Raw genomic sequence first — 18,729 nt, forward strand, 5'->3', positions numbered from 1 at the left:
TACATGACGCAGGAGTTGGCGGAATCTTCGAAAGGCCTCACCTGCATCTACACGCACAAAGGTCTGTTCATCTACAATAGATGCCTGTTTGGGATTCGATCAGCCACGGCTATTTTGCAAAGGAACATGGAGAGTCTGCTAAAGTCGGTTCCACGCACCGTGGTTTTCCAGGCCGACATACTGATGAGAGGTCGGGTCACCGTCGAACACTTGCAGAACCTGGAAGAGGTTCTAAGTCGGCTAGATCGTGTGGGACTCAGGTTGAAACGCATGAAGTGTGTTTTCCTGGCACCAGAGGTCGAGTTCTTAGGGAGAAAAATCGTGGCAGACGGCATCAGACCCACCGACGCCAAGACGGAGGCCATCAAGAACGCTCCGAGACCACAGAACGTGATAGAGCAGCGGTCGTTCCTGGGACTCCTCAATTATTTTGATAATTTCCTACCCAGGTTAAGCACCTTGCTAGAACCTCTTCACGTGTTGCTACGCAAGGGAGATGACTGGGTATGGGAGAAATCACAAGAGGCAGCTTTTGAGAAAGCCCGAAATCTGTTATGTTCCAACAAACTGCTTGTTCTGTATGATCCCTGTAAACGTTTAATGCTAGCTTGCAATGCGTCTTCGTATGGGGTCGGGTGTGTGTTACAACAAGCAAACGAATCGCGAACATTGCAACCAGTCGCTTATGCATCCAGGAGCTTGTCCAAGGCCGAAAGGGCCTACAGCATGATTGAAAAAGAAGCTCCGGCATGCATTTACGGGGTGAAAAAAATGCATCAGTATCTGTTTGGGCTTAAGTTCGAGTTAGAAACTGACCATAAGCCACTTATATCACTATTCTCAGGGAGCAAAGGTATCAATACCAATGCCTCTGCTCGCATCCAAAGATGGGCGCTCATGTTGACTGCATATAACTATGTAATTCGCCACAGGCCAGGCACAGAGAACTGCGCTGATGCCCTCAGTCGGCTACCATTGCCCACCACCGGGGTGGAAATGGCACTGCCTGCAGACTTGCTCTTGGTGATGGATGCATTTGAAAATGAAAAGTCACCCATTACGGCCCACCAGATCAGAACCTGGACCAGCCAGGATCCTTTACTGTCCCTCCTCCATGGGAGCTGATCCAGCGTCCCAGCGGAGATGCATGAAGAGATCGAGCCGTTCCAGCGCCATAAAGACAAAATGTCCATACAGGCGGACTGTCTTTGGTGGGGTAATCGTGTGGTTTTGCCCAAGAAAGGCAGGGAAACGTTCATACGCAACCTACACAGTATCCACCCAGCCATAGTAATGATGAAAGCTATAGCCAGACCCCACGTGTGGTGGCCCGGCATCGACTCAGATTTGGAGTCTTGCGTGCACCAATGCAACACTTGCTCTCAATGGAGCAATGCACCCAGGGAGGCACCGCTAAGTTTGTGGTCACAGCCCTCCAAACCGTGGTCTCGGATCCACGTTGGCTTCGCTGGCCCGTTTCTAGGCAAAATGTTATTGGTTGTTGTAGATGCTTATTCAAAATGGATTGTGTGTGTAATAATATCTGTAAGCACGCCCACAGGCACCATCGAAAATCTACAAGCCATGTTTGCCATGCGCAGCCTGCCTGAAGTCCTTGTCAGCGACAACGGGCCGTGCTTCACCAGCGCTGAATTCAAGGAATTCATGACCAGCAATGGGATCAAGCACGTCACATCTGCCCCGTTCAAGCCCGCATCCAATGGCCAGGCAGAACGGGAAGTCCAAACCATTAAGCAAAGCTTGAAACGCGTGCCGGAAGGCTCCCTGCAGACCCGTCTGTCCCGAGTTCTGCTCAACTACCGCACTAGACCCCACTCGCTCACCGGGGTTCCCCCAGCCGAGCTGCTCATGAAAAGGGCGCTCAAAACAAGGCTCTCTCTAGTCCACCCTGATCTGCATGATCATGTCGAGGGCAGACGGTATCAACAAAGCATGTACTATGATCGCGCAAATTTGTCACGCGATATTGAAGTCAGTGACCATGTATTTGTACTCAACTACGGACATGGTCCCAAATGGCTTGTTGGCACTGTCATAGCCAAAGAAGGGAGTAGAGTGTTTCAGGTCAAACTCACAAATGGACTAACTTGCAGAAAGCATTTGGACCAAACGAAACTGCGATTCACAGATAGCAACGAGCAACCTGAAGAGGACACTGTCATGTATGTAACCACAATGTAACACCACTGTATTACTGTATACACTCAACCTAGATGCACACCTTGACCACAAGGGGTGAACTTGTGGGAGACACTCCTTAACTGATCACACAGGTATAAAAAGGGAGGTCCCACACAGGGTCATCGTCTTTGGAGTCCTGTGAATAATGAGATACGGTCACAGAGTGGCCTTGTCCCCAGAATGTGCCTCGTGTGGTTTCATACTGTAGAGTAAGGACTTTACATTGGTGACGAGAAATGGGAATTCACGACCCACGAGAATGACCACCGGTAGCACAGAGGAACGGTACTGTGTTGGGGAAGACTGGGACAATTTTGTTGAGAGGCTTCAGCAAAGTTTTGTTACGAAAGAATGGCTGGGGGATGCAGCGGCCGACAAGCGAAGGACTCATCTTTTGACCAGCTGCAGACCAAAGACTTACGCGCTCATGAAGGACTTACTAGCACCCGAAAAGTCGGCGGACAAAACCTTTGAAGAACTTAGCAAATTGATCGGGGAACACCTCAAACCGGCGAGTAGCATACATATGGTCCGACACAGATTCCACGCCCACCGACGTCGTGAAGGACAGAGCATACCGGACTTCGTAGCGGACCTCTGCCGTTTGGACTTCAACAGAGACAATGGCAGGCTGAACGGACATTCACGCCATCACAGTGGACAATGCGGCCCAGGATGGGGCTATTGACACCCACTAATAGGGTACTTAAGAGCAGTCAAAGGGACAGTAAGCGCGGAATGCCTGGCCATAGTCCCTTTGTTCCCAACAATGGAAACTTTAACTCATGCTGGAGGTGTGGGAGAAAACACTCAGCTAGATCTTGCAGATTTCAACAGTTTGTCTGCAGGCACTGCAATCTCAGTGGCCATTTAGCTCGAATGTGCAGGAAGTCTGCAACCAGACTAATAATATGAGGCGGATGGACCAGAAGAGGGTTCTTTGAGGCAGGATGACTTTTGGGGCAAATTGATGGACGCCGAGGTTCAGCGGGTCCATGTGGCGAATATTCACAGTTCATACACCAAAACGCCACCATGATGATGAGGGTTTTATTAAACAGTATCCCAGTACGCATGGAGCTGGACACCGGGGCCAGCCAGTCACTCATGGGCGTTCAGCAATTTGAGAAGCTATGGCCACTTAAAGCCAGTAGACCCAAATTAGCACGTATTGAGACACAATTACGGACTTACACTAAAGAAATCATTCCAGTGCTAGGCAGTTTAATGTTGGCTGTCACACACAATGGGTTAGTGAATCGGCTGCCGCTCTGGATTGTCCCAGGCAATGGTCCCTTACTGTTGGGGAGGAGCTGGTTAGCCAAGATGAACTGGAACTGGGGGGATGTTCACGCAATGTCATCTGTGGAGCGAAGTTCGTGCCCACAAGTCCTACAACAATTCGATTCACGATTCCAACCTGGCGTCGGGATGTTCAAAGCCACTAAAGTAGTGATACACATCACCCTGGATGCCAGGCCAATGCACCACAAAGCCAGAGCGGTGCTGTATTTGATGTGGGAAAAGATCGAGAGCGAATTGGACCGGCTGCTGAGAGAGGGCATCATCTCGCCTATTGAATTCAACGACTGGGCGAGCCCCATCGTTCCCGTCCTAAAAGCAGATGGCTCTGTCAGGATCTGTGGCGACTACAAGGCCACCATCAGTCGGGTGCCCCTACAAGATCAATACCCGCTCCCGAGAGTGGAGGACCTCTTCGCCGCGCTGGCAGGTGGCAAGCTGTTCACCAAGTTGGACTTCACTTCAGTCTACATGACCCAGGAACTGGCCAACAAATCTAAACTACTGACCACCATCACCACGCACAAGGGACTGTTCATTTATAACAAGTGCCCGTTTGGTAAATGATCAGCGGCCGCGATTTTTCAACGAAACATGGAAAGCCTGCTTAAATCCATTCCTGGAACGATCGTATTCCAGGACGACATCCTCATCACGGGTCGAGACACCGAGGAACACCTCCACAACCTGGAGGAGGTGCTACACCGACTGGACCGGGTAGGCCTGTGACTCAAGAAGTCTAAATGTGTGTTCTTAGCTCCTGAGGTTGAGTTTCTGGGCAGGAGGGTTGCTGCAGATGGGATTCGGTCCACCGAATCCAAAACAGAGGCGATTCGACGGGCACCCAGGTCCGGCAACACATCAGAGTTGCATTCATTCCTGGGACTGTTGAACTATTTCGGGAACTTACTGCCGAACTTGAGCACGTTGTTGGAGCCACTACACGTGCTCCTGCACAAGGGTTGCGATTGGTTTTGGGGGGACTGTCAGGAACGGGCTTTTGATCAGGCGCGAAATCTACTTTGTTCAAACAAGTTGTTGACCCTGTACGACCCCTGTAAAAAAATTGGTTCTGACATGTGATGCATCGTCCTATGGGGTTGGGTGCGTGTTGCAGCAGGACAATGCTGAGGGTCAACTACAACTTGTGGCTTATGCCTCCAGGTCACTCTCTCAAGCAGAACGGGGATATGGGATGGTCGAGAAGGAAGCACTTGCATGTGTCTATGGTGTAAAAAAAATGCATCAGTACCTCTTTGGTAGGAAGTTTGAATTAGAGACGGACCACAAGCCATTAACATCCCTATTGTCAGACAGCAAGGCTATCAATGCCAACGCCTCAGCTCGCATACAGTGATGGGCTCTCACGCTGGCTGCTTATGACTACTCCATCCGGCACCGGCCCGGCACTGAAAATTGTGTTGACGCGCTCAGCAGGCTTCCACTGGCCACCACTGAGGGGGCAGCGGAGCAAAGCGCCGAGATGGTCATGGCTGTCGATGCCTTTGACAGTGCAGGCTCCCCAATCACAGCCCGCCAGATCAAAATCTGGACACACAGAGATCCCCTCCTATCCCTGATTAAGAAATGTGTCCGACTGGGGATTGGGCGCCCGCACACGAAGCATGCTCTGAGGAGGTCAGACTATTCCACAGATGGATGGATGAGCTCTCCATCCAAGCCGACTGCCTACTATGGGGTAGCCGGGCAGTTATGCCCCAGAAGGGCAGGGAGGCATTCATCAGGGAACTCCACAGCGAGCACCCAGACATTGTGCTGATGAAGGCCATTGCCCGGTCACACGTTTGGTGGCCTGGAATTGATTCAGACCTGGAACACTGTGTTCGCAGGTGCACGATGTGTGCCCAGTTGGGTAATGCCCCCAGGGAGGCCCCGCTCAGCCCATGGCCCTGTTCCACCAGGCCATGGTCACGCATTCATGTTGACTACGCGGGCCCGTTCATGAGTAAGATGTTCCTTATTGTGGTAGATGCGTATTCAAAATGGATCGAGTGCATCATTCTGAATTCATGCACGTCATCCACCACCGTGGAAAGCCTACGTGCGATCTTTGCAACCCATGGCTTGCCGGACATCCTGGTTAGTGATAATGGCCCATGTTTCACAAGCTACGAATTCCGAGAGTTTATGTCGGGCAATGGCATCAACCACATCAGGACTGCGCCGTTCAAGCCGGCCTCCAATGGCCAGGCGGAACGTGCGGTCCAAATCATTAAGCAAGGTATGCTCAGGATTCAAGGACCCTTCCTACAATGCCGCCTATCGCACCTCCTGCTGGCCTATAGATCCCGACCGCACTTTCCTTCACGGAGGTCCTGCCCGCAGAGCTACTAATGACACGGACACTCAAAACTCGGTTGTCCCTCATTCACCCAGTCCTGACCGACATAGTTGAGAGCAAGCGCAAGTCACAAAACGAGTACCATGACCGTAATTCGAGGGGGAGATGTATAGAAATAAATGAACCTGTATTTATCCTCAATCATGCCATGGGGCCCAAATGGCTTGAGGGCACTGTAATTGACAAAGAGGGGAATAGGCTCCTCTTGGTAAAACTCAACAATGGTCAGATATGCCGTAAGCATCTGGACCAAGTAAAAAAAAGGTTCAGCATCGACACGGAGGAACCTGAAGAAGACCATGAGATGGAGCTCACAACACCGCCAGTGAACAAGCAACAAGAGAAATCAGAAGAATGCACAGTCCCTGCGGTCAGCCCGGACAGGCCAGAATCACCACAGGTGACAGACACTCACGTCAGTGTCCAACAACTAGAGCCCCAACTGCGGCGCTCCACGAGGGAGCGTAGACCACCTGAAAGACTAAACCTATGATCCCAATAAGACTTTGGGGGTGGGGGGGGGGAGGTGATGTCATGTATGTAACCACAGTGTAACACCACTGTATTACTGTATACACTCAACCTAGATGCACACCTTGACCACAAGGTATAAAAAGGGAGGTCCCACGCAGGGTCATCGTCTTTGGAGTCCTGTGAATAAAGAGTTACGGTCACAGTGACATTGTCCCCAGAATGTGCCTCGTGTGGTTTCATACTGTCGAGTAAGGACTTTACAGACATCACCAACTTCGACCCTCCAGCACACACACAAGTGGCAACCGACATCACGGTTGACCACAAAGCTGAACTCATCATCCCCAGCAATGCCAGTTGCCCAGCAGCCCAGTGAAATCCCAATCAACTCACCTGCACCTGCATTTGTACCAAGATGATCGACTCGGGAGCGGAAAGCCCCAGATCGTCTCACCTTGTAAATAAGTGTACTATTGACTTTGGGAGGGAGTGATGTTATGTATGCAACACCATGTAACCAGCATTCTACCGCCACCAGAGGGCGTATCTGTTGGAGTCCCAAGGGATCACTGTATATAAGCAAGCCTCTCATGCTGTCCGGGCACTCTGGAGTTAGAATAAAGAGACTAAAGTCAAACTTACTCACGTCTACAGTATCACATTGCTTTATTCGAGACATAACACTTTCAGTTGCAGATGAATGGAGCTCTGTGAATATGTGCAGTATTAATGTGTGGAGCTTCATTTCTTTGTCCAGATAGCAATGCAGGATTGGCAGTATAACTCACATTTGCTGGCCCTGTATCATTCTCCCGCAAGTACCAGTCCTAAACCAATGTAGTGAATGTTTGCCCATAATGACAGACAAGTCTTGATATATTATTCATTGTCAGCTGTGGCTCAGTGGGTAGCACACTTGTCTGTGAGTCAGAAGATTGTGGGTTTGAATCCCACTCAAGAAACCTGAGGACTTAAATCTAGGCTAACACTCTGAGGCGTTGCTGTCTTTTGGATGAGACATTAAATCGCTCAATTTGTCGGGCCCATTTTTTAGGCGTTCCTGGCGGCTATTAAAACAGGGTTAGGTTCCTTGCATATTTTAATTAGGGGTCTACCACCCACTGAAGGACCCGTGTGCCGAACTGGGCTTCCCTGAGCGAAGCAGGCACCGGGGCCTGCTCCAGTCAGGTTCTCCAGACATCCGTGTGGCCTAGCAAGAGCCACTTTTGAAAAAGTAAGTAAAGAAAACAGTTTTGTTTTCTCCATTCGATGGCTAGTTAAAATAAAGTTTTTGCTGTACGTGAAAATCTTTGAAGGTTCTAGAACACATATCCCCGATCTTTTAACAACAATGTTTCAACTTTTTTTTTCTCCCTTTCAACATATTCCCTAAAACCATTTGTCTTACCACAGAATCATAGAATGATTCGAACAGAAAGAAGCCATTCCGCCCATCATTCCTGTACCAGCACTTTGAAAGAGCTATCCAATTCGTTCCACTGCCCCCCTCCTCTCTCCCCATAGCCCTGCAAATTTTCCCATGCAATATTTATACAATTTCCCTTTGAAAGTTATTATTGAATGTGCTTCCACCATCCTTTCAGGCAGCGCATTCCAGATTACAGCAAGTAGCTGCTTAAAAAAAAATTCTTCATGTCTTCTCTGGTTCTTTTGCCAATTACCTTAAATCTGTGTCCTCTGGTTACTAACCCTTCTGCCACTGGAAAGTATCTCCTTATTTACTCTATCAAGACCCTTCATGATTTTGAACACTCTTATCAAATCTCCCCTTATCCTTCTCTGCGCTAAGGAGAACAACCCCAGTTTGTCTTGTCTGTCCATGTAACTGAAGTCTTTCATCCCCGGTACCATTCTAGTAAATCTTCTCTGCACCCTCTCTAAGGCCCTGACATCCCTCATAAAGTGTGGTGCTCAGAATTGGCCACAATACTCTACCTGGGGCATAACCAGTGTTTTATAATGGTTTAGCATACATTCCTTGCATGCCTCTATATATAAAGCCATAGATCCTGTATGCCTTTTTAACAGCCTTCTCAACTTGTCGTGCCACCTTCAAAGACTTGTGTATGTACACCCCCAGGTCTCTCTGTTTCTGCACCCCCTTTAAAATTGTACCTTTTAGATTATATTGCCTCTCCTCCTTCTTCCTACCAAAATGAATCAATTCACACTTCACTGCATTAAATTTCATCTGCCAGGTGTCTGCCCATTTCACAAGCCTGTCTATATCCCCCTGAAATCTGTTGCTGTCCCCCTCACTGTTTATTACATTTCTCACTTTTGTGTCATCTGCAAGCTTTGAAATTATGCCCTGTAGATTTTATTACACCTTCCAGTACCTTTGACACAGAATGTGTGAAGCACTGTTATAATCTGATTTGTTGCACTTTGTAACATAATTCTTAAAATATGGTGCATAAGGATTTTTAATTCGCAATAAAAGTGTGAGCTTTGACCGTAATACTGCATGGAAATTTTCAAAGACAATGCTTGGGTTGTTGTGCAAGAGATAAGAAATTACTTCAGGTAAGATGATTAGTAGTTTCTCTAAGTTTTTGATGAGTTGCAAAAAGTTCGCCTTTTGCATTGTAAGATATGCCTATGCCCAGGAATGTGACAACTTTGTGTACTTAACTCTTTCCTATCGGACAGCCATAATTTGAAATGTAAGCTCTTCTGGATCATGCTCTGACTCCCAGACATACATCACTGGTATGAGCACCATTGCTGCCTGGTACTGGTACCCCAGCAGGTGAATTATGCCACTTCTTGGTTCAGACATTAATGGGCTAGAAATTGGTGTGCATTGGCAGGTTCAATTCAGGGCAGGGATCGATGCCTGTGACGATATTGAGCCTCAAGCCTTACTTACATCAGACCAAGCTGCAGACACCTGCTTGACATCCTTAGGCAGCTTGCCAGCAAAGAATGACACACAGCCCTCAAGCATGTCTTGGGACAAGGGAGGAGAGGGAATGATCGTGGGGGTTCGCGATCGGGAGGGGGAATCGAGGCGGCAATCGTGAGCGTGGGAGGGCAAGGCGGCGATCGAGACGGGGGTGGGTGAGCAAGCGGTGCTGGCAGCCACTCCTGCACCTGCCAGCTCCACATTCAGGTAAGTATTTTTTACAAACTTACTTTTGTGGTGGTGGCCAAAAGTAGTCCCCAGTTAGACCTCGTGTAAACCTGGTTATCCTTGGCATCAGCTGCGTTCAGCCCATCCAATTTGGTAAAGGGGGTATCAAAGAGGCTTAGGCCCCTTATTTGAACATACACAGGGTCAACGCCTGTTTCAGGCCTGGGCTCTGGACACTTCTTTCGATGCCCATACCAATACTTTCACTCACCTATTGGACCCATTGGCGTCCAGTAAAATGAGCACTGCATTGTCGGATTTTTAGGCAATTAGGTTTGAGTTCCCCCCCACACCCCCCAGGAGAGGATTAAAAAAAACTGTCCTAGTGTCTCACCCTTACCTCAGCTTCACACAGCCACTTTGCACTTCCATCCCCCTCCCACATCTTCGGCACAAACAGCAGAATTAACCAGATAGACAACAATGTCTCTGGGATTAACTGCTCTACCTGTGGCTAAAGATAAATAAAGGGGCAGTGATAAAAGGTCAAGTTTAGAGGATTTTAAAGCACGCAATAATTATCCACTGTCTCGTGTATATAGCTGCAATGCTATGTTCTCTGTTAAGCCAAGCATGGCTATTTGTAATCATTTAACAATGTCATCCTTATAATACAGTTTTTATTGCTGTGATCTGGATCAATAAATCACAATTTGTGTCTATCAGCTGATGACACAGCATATTGTAGTGCAAGTATAGTGCTAGAATGGGTTGTTTTTATTTCCTGCTGAAACTTCCATGTTCAGGTGCTTTTGTGGTAATTGTTCTGCCACAGCTTTCTTCTTCCCAATAGGTTCTCCAATCCCCCTATATCTGAGCTTCTTGGAGGAAGAAGTCAACCAACTGAGGGATGCCAGGACTGTCAGCCAGGCCAGGCTGCACCAGAGGTGTTCTATGCCCTCCCGTATCTACAGACATACCTCACTTTCCTGGAGGATTAGTGCATATGGAGGCTCCAATTCTCGCGGGGAGCCATCACAGTGATACGAATATGATATGTGGAGAAAGTTCCACATGAAAGACTGTTGGATAAGCTCAAATCTATGAAAACTCAGGCTAAATCTTGGAAATAGATAAGAAGCTGGCTGAAGGGTAGAAAGCAGCAGGTACTTGTTGAAGGAGTCATGAAGGTTTAGGAGAATAGCGATTGGGTTGTCCTGGGGACCAATGTTAGAATATCAGTGTTTTTCGTTGACATCAATGACCAGAAACCCAATGCAAATTGATCAAATTTGCATATGATGTCAAACTAGGAGTGGAATTGGAGGAGGTAGCTCAAAAATTACAGAATGAGCTGGTCGGAACTATGGTAGATGGAATTTAATGTACTCTATGAATGGTGCTAAAATGGCTAACAATGAAGTTGAAAGTGACCTAGGAATCTTAGTGGCCTGACACTCATCATGTCCAATCAAATAGAATGTCGAACTATATAACTGAAACAGTGGAATACAAGCAAGAGGAAGTCATGATTAATTTGCACAATGTTCTGGTCAGACCAGACTGTGAGTACTGCATCCAGCCTGGTTTCTAAAACATAAGGGACAGCTTCGAGCATGGGGATAATGCAGTGTAGAGCCACATGTATCACAAAACTGAGTTATGAGGAAAGATTGGAGAAACTTAGGCCTAGAAACTGGGTCACTCACGAGGCGGGAGACTTTGCGCCAGTCTCGGTCCCTCACGATAAATTGGGGTTACCGCCCCCGAAAGGAAGTGGAGCGCTAAATCAAGCAGTCCACTTCCTTCCTGGGGTGGGAGCGGGGCGCACGGCTCAGCAGTGTTGCACACTGGGCCGCATAGCGCTGCCGCAATTAAAGGGAAGGGCCCAAACTGCATACTCTACAGAATGGGAACCCACCTACCTGGACCAACTGGGAGCGGGGGTGCCATGCGATCAGAGTGCCAGGCTGAGCGATCGCGGTAACCAAAGCGGCAACGGAGCAGGAAGCGAAACGGGAGTTCTTTCCAGTAGCAGTCGGCCACCCCCCCTTTAAATTTCACCCTGGTAGCAGCCGGTTGTCGGGTACGCGTCCCCTGAAGCTGTCGCTGTTATCGCCCGGCGCAGCTTCAGGGGCCAAAACCCAATTTAGGGTCTGGGGCGCTAATGGGGCGATGCGCACAGCGATTACATCACGACCTCCGGGCGCAGGAGATCGGGGTGCAATGCTATAGCGCCGCCGCTAAACTCCCGCTGAATTTAGCAGGTGTCGGGAGCGGAGCCGCGCCCGGTCGCAAAGTCATTTGTGCCTCGTTAGCGCCCCCTCAGGAGGCTAACAAGAGGCGCAAATTCACCCAATTTCTCCCCCACAGGGTTTTTATCCTAGAAAGTAGACATGTGAGAGATGACCTTGCAGAGGTATACAAGATGGTAAATGGTATGGAAAAGGTAAGTCTGGAAATTGAAATGACATTGTAAGAGTAGGACAAGGGAACACAGGTTCAAACCAGTGGAAGGAAAATTTACGACCACGATCAAGGTTTATCTTCACACAATGAGTGATCCACTTGGAGCAAATTCCAAGATAGCGTAATGGGGGTGAAAATGTTGGAATTATTTGGATGCTGAAACGAGGGGGATATCATCAGAGCTGCCCAAGATTTCATTGCTGATTTAAACTTACTATCAGCAATTTGTCATTGAAAAGAAAGAAACTTGCATTTAAATAGCACCTTTTCATGAGCTCGGATTATCCCAAAGCGCTTCACAGCCAATGAATTAAATATAGGAAATGTGGCAGCCAAATTGCGCACAGCAATGAGATAAATAAGCAGATAATCTGTTTTTTTAATGATGTTACTTGAGGGATAAATGTTTTCCAGGATATCAGGAGAGCTCCCCTGCTTGTCTTCAAATACTTCAAAGGGATCCTTTATATCTGAGAAGGCCGACGGGGGTTTGGTATAATTGGTATAAAGTACATGCTCCTAGTGGGAGGCCCGATTGAAGCAGGAGCTCACCCTGGTTGAATAATTAGAGCCGATCAGGAGAAAACAAAGGTGATGGCCGTGTGCATCAAAGGCATGAGATAAGCTTGCTGAGCATTGGTTCAGCTGAAACAAAGTCATCCCTTTAATCTATCAGCATGGACATCACTGACATCAAAGGTAGAGTATCAAATTCAGAACTATTGTCAAGGAAAAAGATTGTTTGCAAAATTTCTATCCATAACTAAATAACAATATTTTTCTTACTCTCCAAAAAATTGAGATTACTCATTCTTTTGCCTTATGATGTCACATGGGGCCCAAGTTTCCACACGATAAAAAACGGGCGCCCCTCCAAGCTGGGCGCCCGTTTTTCACGCCTAAAACAGCGCCAGGAAAAAACGCGCGATTCTGGAGCGCCCTGCAGCTCCTTGTCTGTTTGGCGCGGCGCCCAGGGGGGCGGAGCCTACACTCGCGCCGATTTTGTAAGTGGGAGGGGGCGGGTACTATTTAAATTAGTTTTTTTCCTGCCGGCAACGCTGCGCGTGCGCGATGGAGCATTCGCGTACGCGCAGTGCGAAGGAAACATTGGCACTCGGCCATTTTTGTAGTTCTTTGTAGCTGTTTAATTTTTGAACATTTTTTAATAAAAGCACATTGCCATCAGCACATCAGCACTGAGGCTTCCTGCTTACTGCCTGCCCCTCCCTCCCTCCCTCCCATTCGCGGGAACGACGCCACATCGCTGAGCTGACTGAAACACTTTCACACAAGTAGAAAGATGGTTTATTTTATCTTTTCTTTGCTTATAAATGTTTATTCAGGTTGGATTTATTTGTATAATATTTGTAGAAGTATAAATAAGGATTTATTGTAGAATTTAATGACTTCCCTTCCCCCCCACCTCCCCCCCCCACCTCGTTCTGGACGCCTAATTTGTAACCTCCGCCTGATTTTTTAATGTGTAGAACAGGTTTTTTCAGTTCTACAAAAATCTTCACTTGTTCCATTCTAAGTTAGTTTGGAGTACGTTTTCATTGTGGAAACTTTGAAATCAGGCGTCAGTGGCCGGACACGCCCCCTTTTGAAGAAAAAATTCTGTTCCAAAGTAGAACTGTTCTACCTGACTAGAACTGCAGAAAAAAAAATGTGGAGAATTGCGATTTCTAAGATAGTCCGTTCTCCACCAGTTGCTCCTAAAAATCAGGCGCAAATCATGTGGAAACTTGGGCCCATGGAAACAGAGAAACATAGAAAATAGGTGCAGGAGTAGGCCATTTGGCCCTTCGAGCCTGCACCACCATTCAATATGATCATGGTTGATCATTTTTGCAACTTTTGTACCCCCTTCCTGTTTTCTCTCCATACCCCTTGATCCCTTTAGCCGTAAGGGCCATATCTAACTCCCTTTTGAATATCGCTAACGAACTGGCCTCAACAACTTTCTGTGGTAGAGAATTCCACAGGTTCACAATTCTCTGAGTGAAGAAGTTTCTCCACATCTCGGTCCTAAATGGCTTACCTCTTACCCTTAGACTGTGGCCCCTGGTTCTGGACTTTGCCAACATCGGGAAAATTCTTCCTGCATCTAACCTGTCTAATCCCGTCAGAATTTTATATGTTTCTATGAAATCCCCTCTCATTCTTCTAAATTCCAATGAATATAAGCCTAGTCGATCCAGTCTTTCTTCATATGTCAGTCCTGTCATCCAGGAATCAGTCTGGTGAACCTTCGCTGCACTCCCTCAATAGCAAGAATGTTCTTCATCAGATTAGGACACCAAAACTGTATACAATATTCAAGGTGTGGCCTCACCAAGACCCTGTACAACTACAGTAAGACCTCCCTGCTCCTATACTCAAATCCCCTCGCTATGAAGGCCAACATGCCATTTGCCTTCTTCACCGCCTGCTGTATCTGCATGCCAACTTTCAATGACCGATGAACTATGACATCCAGATCTCGTTACACCTCCCCTTTTCCTAATCTGTCACCATTCAGATAATATTCTGCCTTCCTGTTTTTGCCACCAAAGTGGATAACCTCACATTTATCTACATTATACTGCATCTGCCATGCATTTGCCCACTCATCTAACCTGTCCAAGTCACTCTGCAGCCTCTTAGCATCCTCCTCACAGCTCATACTGCCACCCAGCTTAGTGTCATCTTCAAACTTGGAGATATCACATTCAATTCCTTCGTCTAAATCATTAATGTATATTGTAAATAGCACTGAACCTTGCGGTACCTCACCAGTCACTGCCTGCCATTCTGAAAAGGACCAGTTTATTCCTACTCTTTGCTTCCTGTCTGCCAACCAGTTGGTTATCCACATCAATACATTACCCCCAATACCATGTGCTTTAATTTTGCACACTAATCTCTTGTGTGGGACCTTGTCAAAAGCCTTTTGAAAGTCCAAATACACCACATCCACTGGTTCTCTCTTGTCCACTCTACTAATTATATCCTCAAAAAATTCTAGAAGATTTGTCAAGCATAAATCCATGCTGACTTGGACCGATCTTGTCACTGCTTTCCAAATGCACTGCTATTACATCTTTAATAATTGATTCCAACATTTTCCCCACTACCGATGTCAGGCTATAATTCCCTGTTTTCTCTCTCCCTCCTTTTTTAAAAAGTGGGGTTACATTAGCTACCCTCCAATCCATAGGAACTTATCCAGAGTCTATAGAATGTTGGAAAATGACCATCAATGCATCCACTATTTCTAGGGCCACTTCCTTAAGTACTCTGGGATGCAGACTATCAGGCCCTGGGGATTTATTGGCCTTCTGTCCCATCAATTTCCCTAACACAATTTCCTGACCAGTAAGGATTTCCTTCAGTTCCTCCTTCTCGCTAGACCCTCGGTTCCCTAGTATTTCCAGAAGATTGTGTGTGTCTTCTTTAGTAAAGACAGAACCAAAGTATTTGTTCAAATGGTCTGCCATTTCTTTGTTCCCCAATATAAATTCACCTGATTCTGACTGCAAGGGACCTACATTTGTATTCACTAATCTTTTTCTCTTCACATATCTATAGAAGCTTTTGCAGTCAGTTTTTATGTTTCCTGCAAGCTTACTCTCATACTTATTTTCCCCCTCCTAATTAAATCCTTTCTCCTCCTCTGCTGAATTCTAAATTTCTTCCAGTCCTCAGGTTTGCTGCTTTTCCTGGCCAATGTATATGCCTCTTCCTTGGATTTAACACTATCCCTAATTTCCCTTGTTAGCCACGGTTGAGCCACCTTCCCAGTTTTATTTTTATGCCAGACAGGGATGTACAATTGTTGCATTAAATCGATGTGATCTCTAAATATCTGCTATTGCCTATCCACCGTTAACCCTTTAAGTATCACTCACCAACCTATCCTACCAATTCATGTCTCATACCATCGAAATTACCTTTCTCTAAGTTCAGGACTCTAGTCTCTGAATTAACTGTGTCACTCTCCATCTTAATGAAGAATTCTACCATATTATGGTCACTCTTCCCCAAGGGGCCCCGCACAACAAGATTGCTAATTAATCCTCTCTCGTTACACAACACCCAGTTTAGGATGGCCAGCTCTCTATTTGGTTCCTCAATATATTGGTCGAGAAAACCAACCCTTATAGACTCCAGGAAATCCTCCTCCACCATATTGCTACCAGTTTAGTTAGCCCAATCTATATGCAGATTAAAGTCACCCATGATAACTGCTGTACCTTTATTGCATGCATCCCTAATTTCCTGTTTGATGCCATCCCCAACCTCACGACTACTGTTTGGTGGTCTGTACACAACTCCCACTAGCGTTTTGTGCCCTTTGGTGTTCCGCAGCTCTACCCATACAGATTCCACAGCATCCAAGTTAATATCCTTCCTTACTATTGCATTAATCTCTTTTTCCTTTCTGTCTATCCTTCCTGAATATTGAATACCCCTGGATGTTGAATTCCCAGCCTTGGTCACCCTGGAGCCATGTCTCCATAATCCCAATTACATCATATCCATTAACAGCTATCTGCGCAGTTAATTCATCCACCTTATTACGAATGCTTCTCACATTGAGACACAGAGCCTCCAGGCTTGTTTTTTTAACACACTTTGTCCTTTTAGAATTATGTTGTAATGTGGCCCTTTTTGATTTTTGCCTTTGATTTGTCTGCCCTCCACTTTTCCTTATCTCCTTTCTACCTTTTGCTTCTGCCCCCATTTTACTTCCCTCTGTCTCCCTGCATAGATTCCCATCCCCCTACCATATTAGTTTCACCCCTCCCCAACAGCACTAACAAACACTCCCCCTAGGACATCGGTTCCAGTCCTGCCCAGGTGCAGACCGTCCGGTTTGTACTGGTCCCACCTCCCCCAGAACCGGTTCCAATGTCCCAGGAATTTGAATCCCTCCCTCTTGCACCATTCCTCAAGCTACGTATTCATCTCAACTATCCTGCTACTTCTACTCTGACTAGCACGTGGCACTGGTAGCAATCCTGAGATTACTACCTTTGAGGTCCTAATTTTTAATTTAACTCTTAGCTCCCTAAATTCAGCTTGTCGGACCTCATCCCGTTCTTTTGCCTATATCATTGGTACCTATATGCACCACGACAACTGGCTGTTCACCCTCCCCCTCCAGAATGCCCTGCAGCCGCTCCGAGACATCCTTCTCCCTTGCACCAAGGAGGCAACATACCATCCTGGAGTCTCGCTTGCGGCCGCAGAAGTGCCTATCTATTCCCCTTACAATAGAATCCCCCACCACGGTGCAATTTCGATCCCTTAGTTTGTAAAATGCCCAGATCTAACTGACCGACTGCGCATAATTTAAGCTGGGCTGTGCACCACACTGGAGTTACTTTGCAGACCCATGCTCAAGCAGTGTGAGAAAACCCCCGCAGAAAATCAGGAGCGCTGCCAATCAATCTCAATGGCCTCCACTTCACAACGGGAGCAGAGCCTCACAAAGCTGTGTCCTATTATAAAGGGGGACTGCCTGCAACAAAGAACCAGCATTCACAATTCGTGGAGAGCTAACTCATCACTTGCTAGTCACTGGGACAATATTTTAATCGGGTTGTCAGCCATTTATTTTATGGTCTCATCAAAATAAGCTGCCAACAGTAGCAGGAACATGAACAGTAAACGCAACGAACAGATCTGTTGTCCTTGCATATATTCACTTATAATATGATTACGGTGGTCCACCTTTTTCAGCAAGTTCGTACCAATGCTACTTATTTGTTAAAATAATTAGTTTTTAATTAAGAAAATCTGAATATTTGGTTTTCGAAATGTAAGATAATTTAGCATTCGCAGTATTTTGCGTTTGAATTTATTTTTATATATAGTTTATTAGCTGCATTTGTCAAAATCCCTGTTCTTCCCAATCAAATGCTCCAGTAACAGATTACTGTGGGGAGAACAGTCCATTTAATGTTTTGTAATTGGGGTATTTCACCGGTTTTAATGCCCCGTGTGTGTTTCACTGGGCAGAAATCAACATCGACTCTTTTTTGGTAAATCTACTTACCAGTCATCAGGGAGTAATAATTGGGATATGAAAGGCTGGGAAAATCCGGTGTCATGTACTCCGGTTGAACGCCCAATTCCACAATCTCTTTGAGACCCGGCAGGTTCTGCAGCTCCTGTTTGTTGATGTAATCAAAGCGAAAGCCATCTATCAGGAAAACTAACAGTTTTCGGTTTGCAAGGCATGGAATTGAGAGAAAAGGAATTAAAATGATGATGGCACTGAGCTCCGTGCGTCTGGCCATGCTAATCCCTGGCTGTGCTGCAGCAGTGTTGATACTGGGTTGGTGTTGCCGACTGACGTGAAATGAGTCATCAGCTGAAGTAATTATAAAGGGCAGCTAGGTCAGAGCTGTTGGCCCCAGAAATAAGAAAACGTCTAGAAATTAGATGAGCCCCAAAAACAGCTGGTGGCACTGTCCAGTGCTATTTGCTGGCAACACACAAAATTCACTCAAGCTGCTGAATGGCTTAGTGCTGAACGGGGTGGGCAATATCGGGCGCAGTTTAATGATAAAGTTGAGCATCAGCTCTCTCCATTACTTCAGAGGAGGTGCTTTGTTGCAGAATGTTATGTATGTGAACATTGTAACTTTGTAAGACTTGCCACCAGAGGGCGCAACTGTTGGAGGCCCAAGAGTCACCTGCACACCTCGTGCAAGGGAGTGTAAAAGGTTATAAGAACATAAGAATTAGGAACAGGAGTAGGCCATCTAGCCCCTCGAGCCTGCTCCGCCATTCAATAAGATCATGGCTGATCTGGTCGTGGACTCAGCTCCAC

At 46.7% G+C, this 18,729-nt stretch overlaps 1 protein-coding gene across 1 annotated transcript in view; it reads right to left on the bottom strand.

The window, feature by feature from the left end:
- Positions 1-18,222, bottom strand: part of enpp6 (ectonucleotide pyrophosphatase/phosphodiesterase 6) — a 100,306-nt gene extending 82,084 nt beyond the window's left edge. The window contains exon 1 of the mRNA XM_070897875.1: positions 17,950-18,222. Within this exon, the coding sequence (XP_070753976.1) occupies positions 17,950-18,193 (244 nt within the window). The 5' untranslated portion in view covers positions 18,194-18,222. The remainder of the gene's footprint in view (positions 1-17,949) is intronic.
- Positions 18,223-18,729: the final 507 nt, after the last annotated feature.

This window comes from Pristiophorus japonicus, chromosome 1 (assembly GCF_044704955.1).
Source record: "Pristiophorus japonicus isolate sPriJap1 chromosome 1, sPriJap1.hap1, whole genome shotgun sequence".
In the NCBI taxonomy this organism is placed as follows: domain Eukaryota; kingdom Metazoa; phylum Chordata; class Chondrichthyes; family Pristiophoridae; genus Pristiophorus; species Pristiophorus japonicus.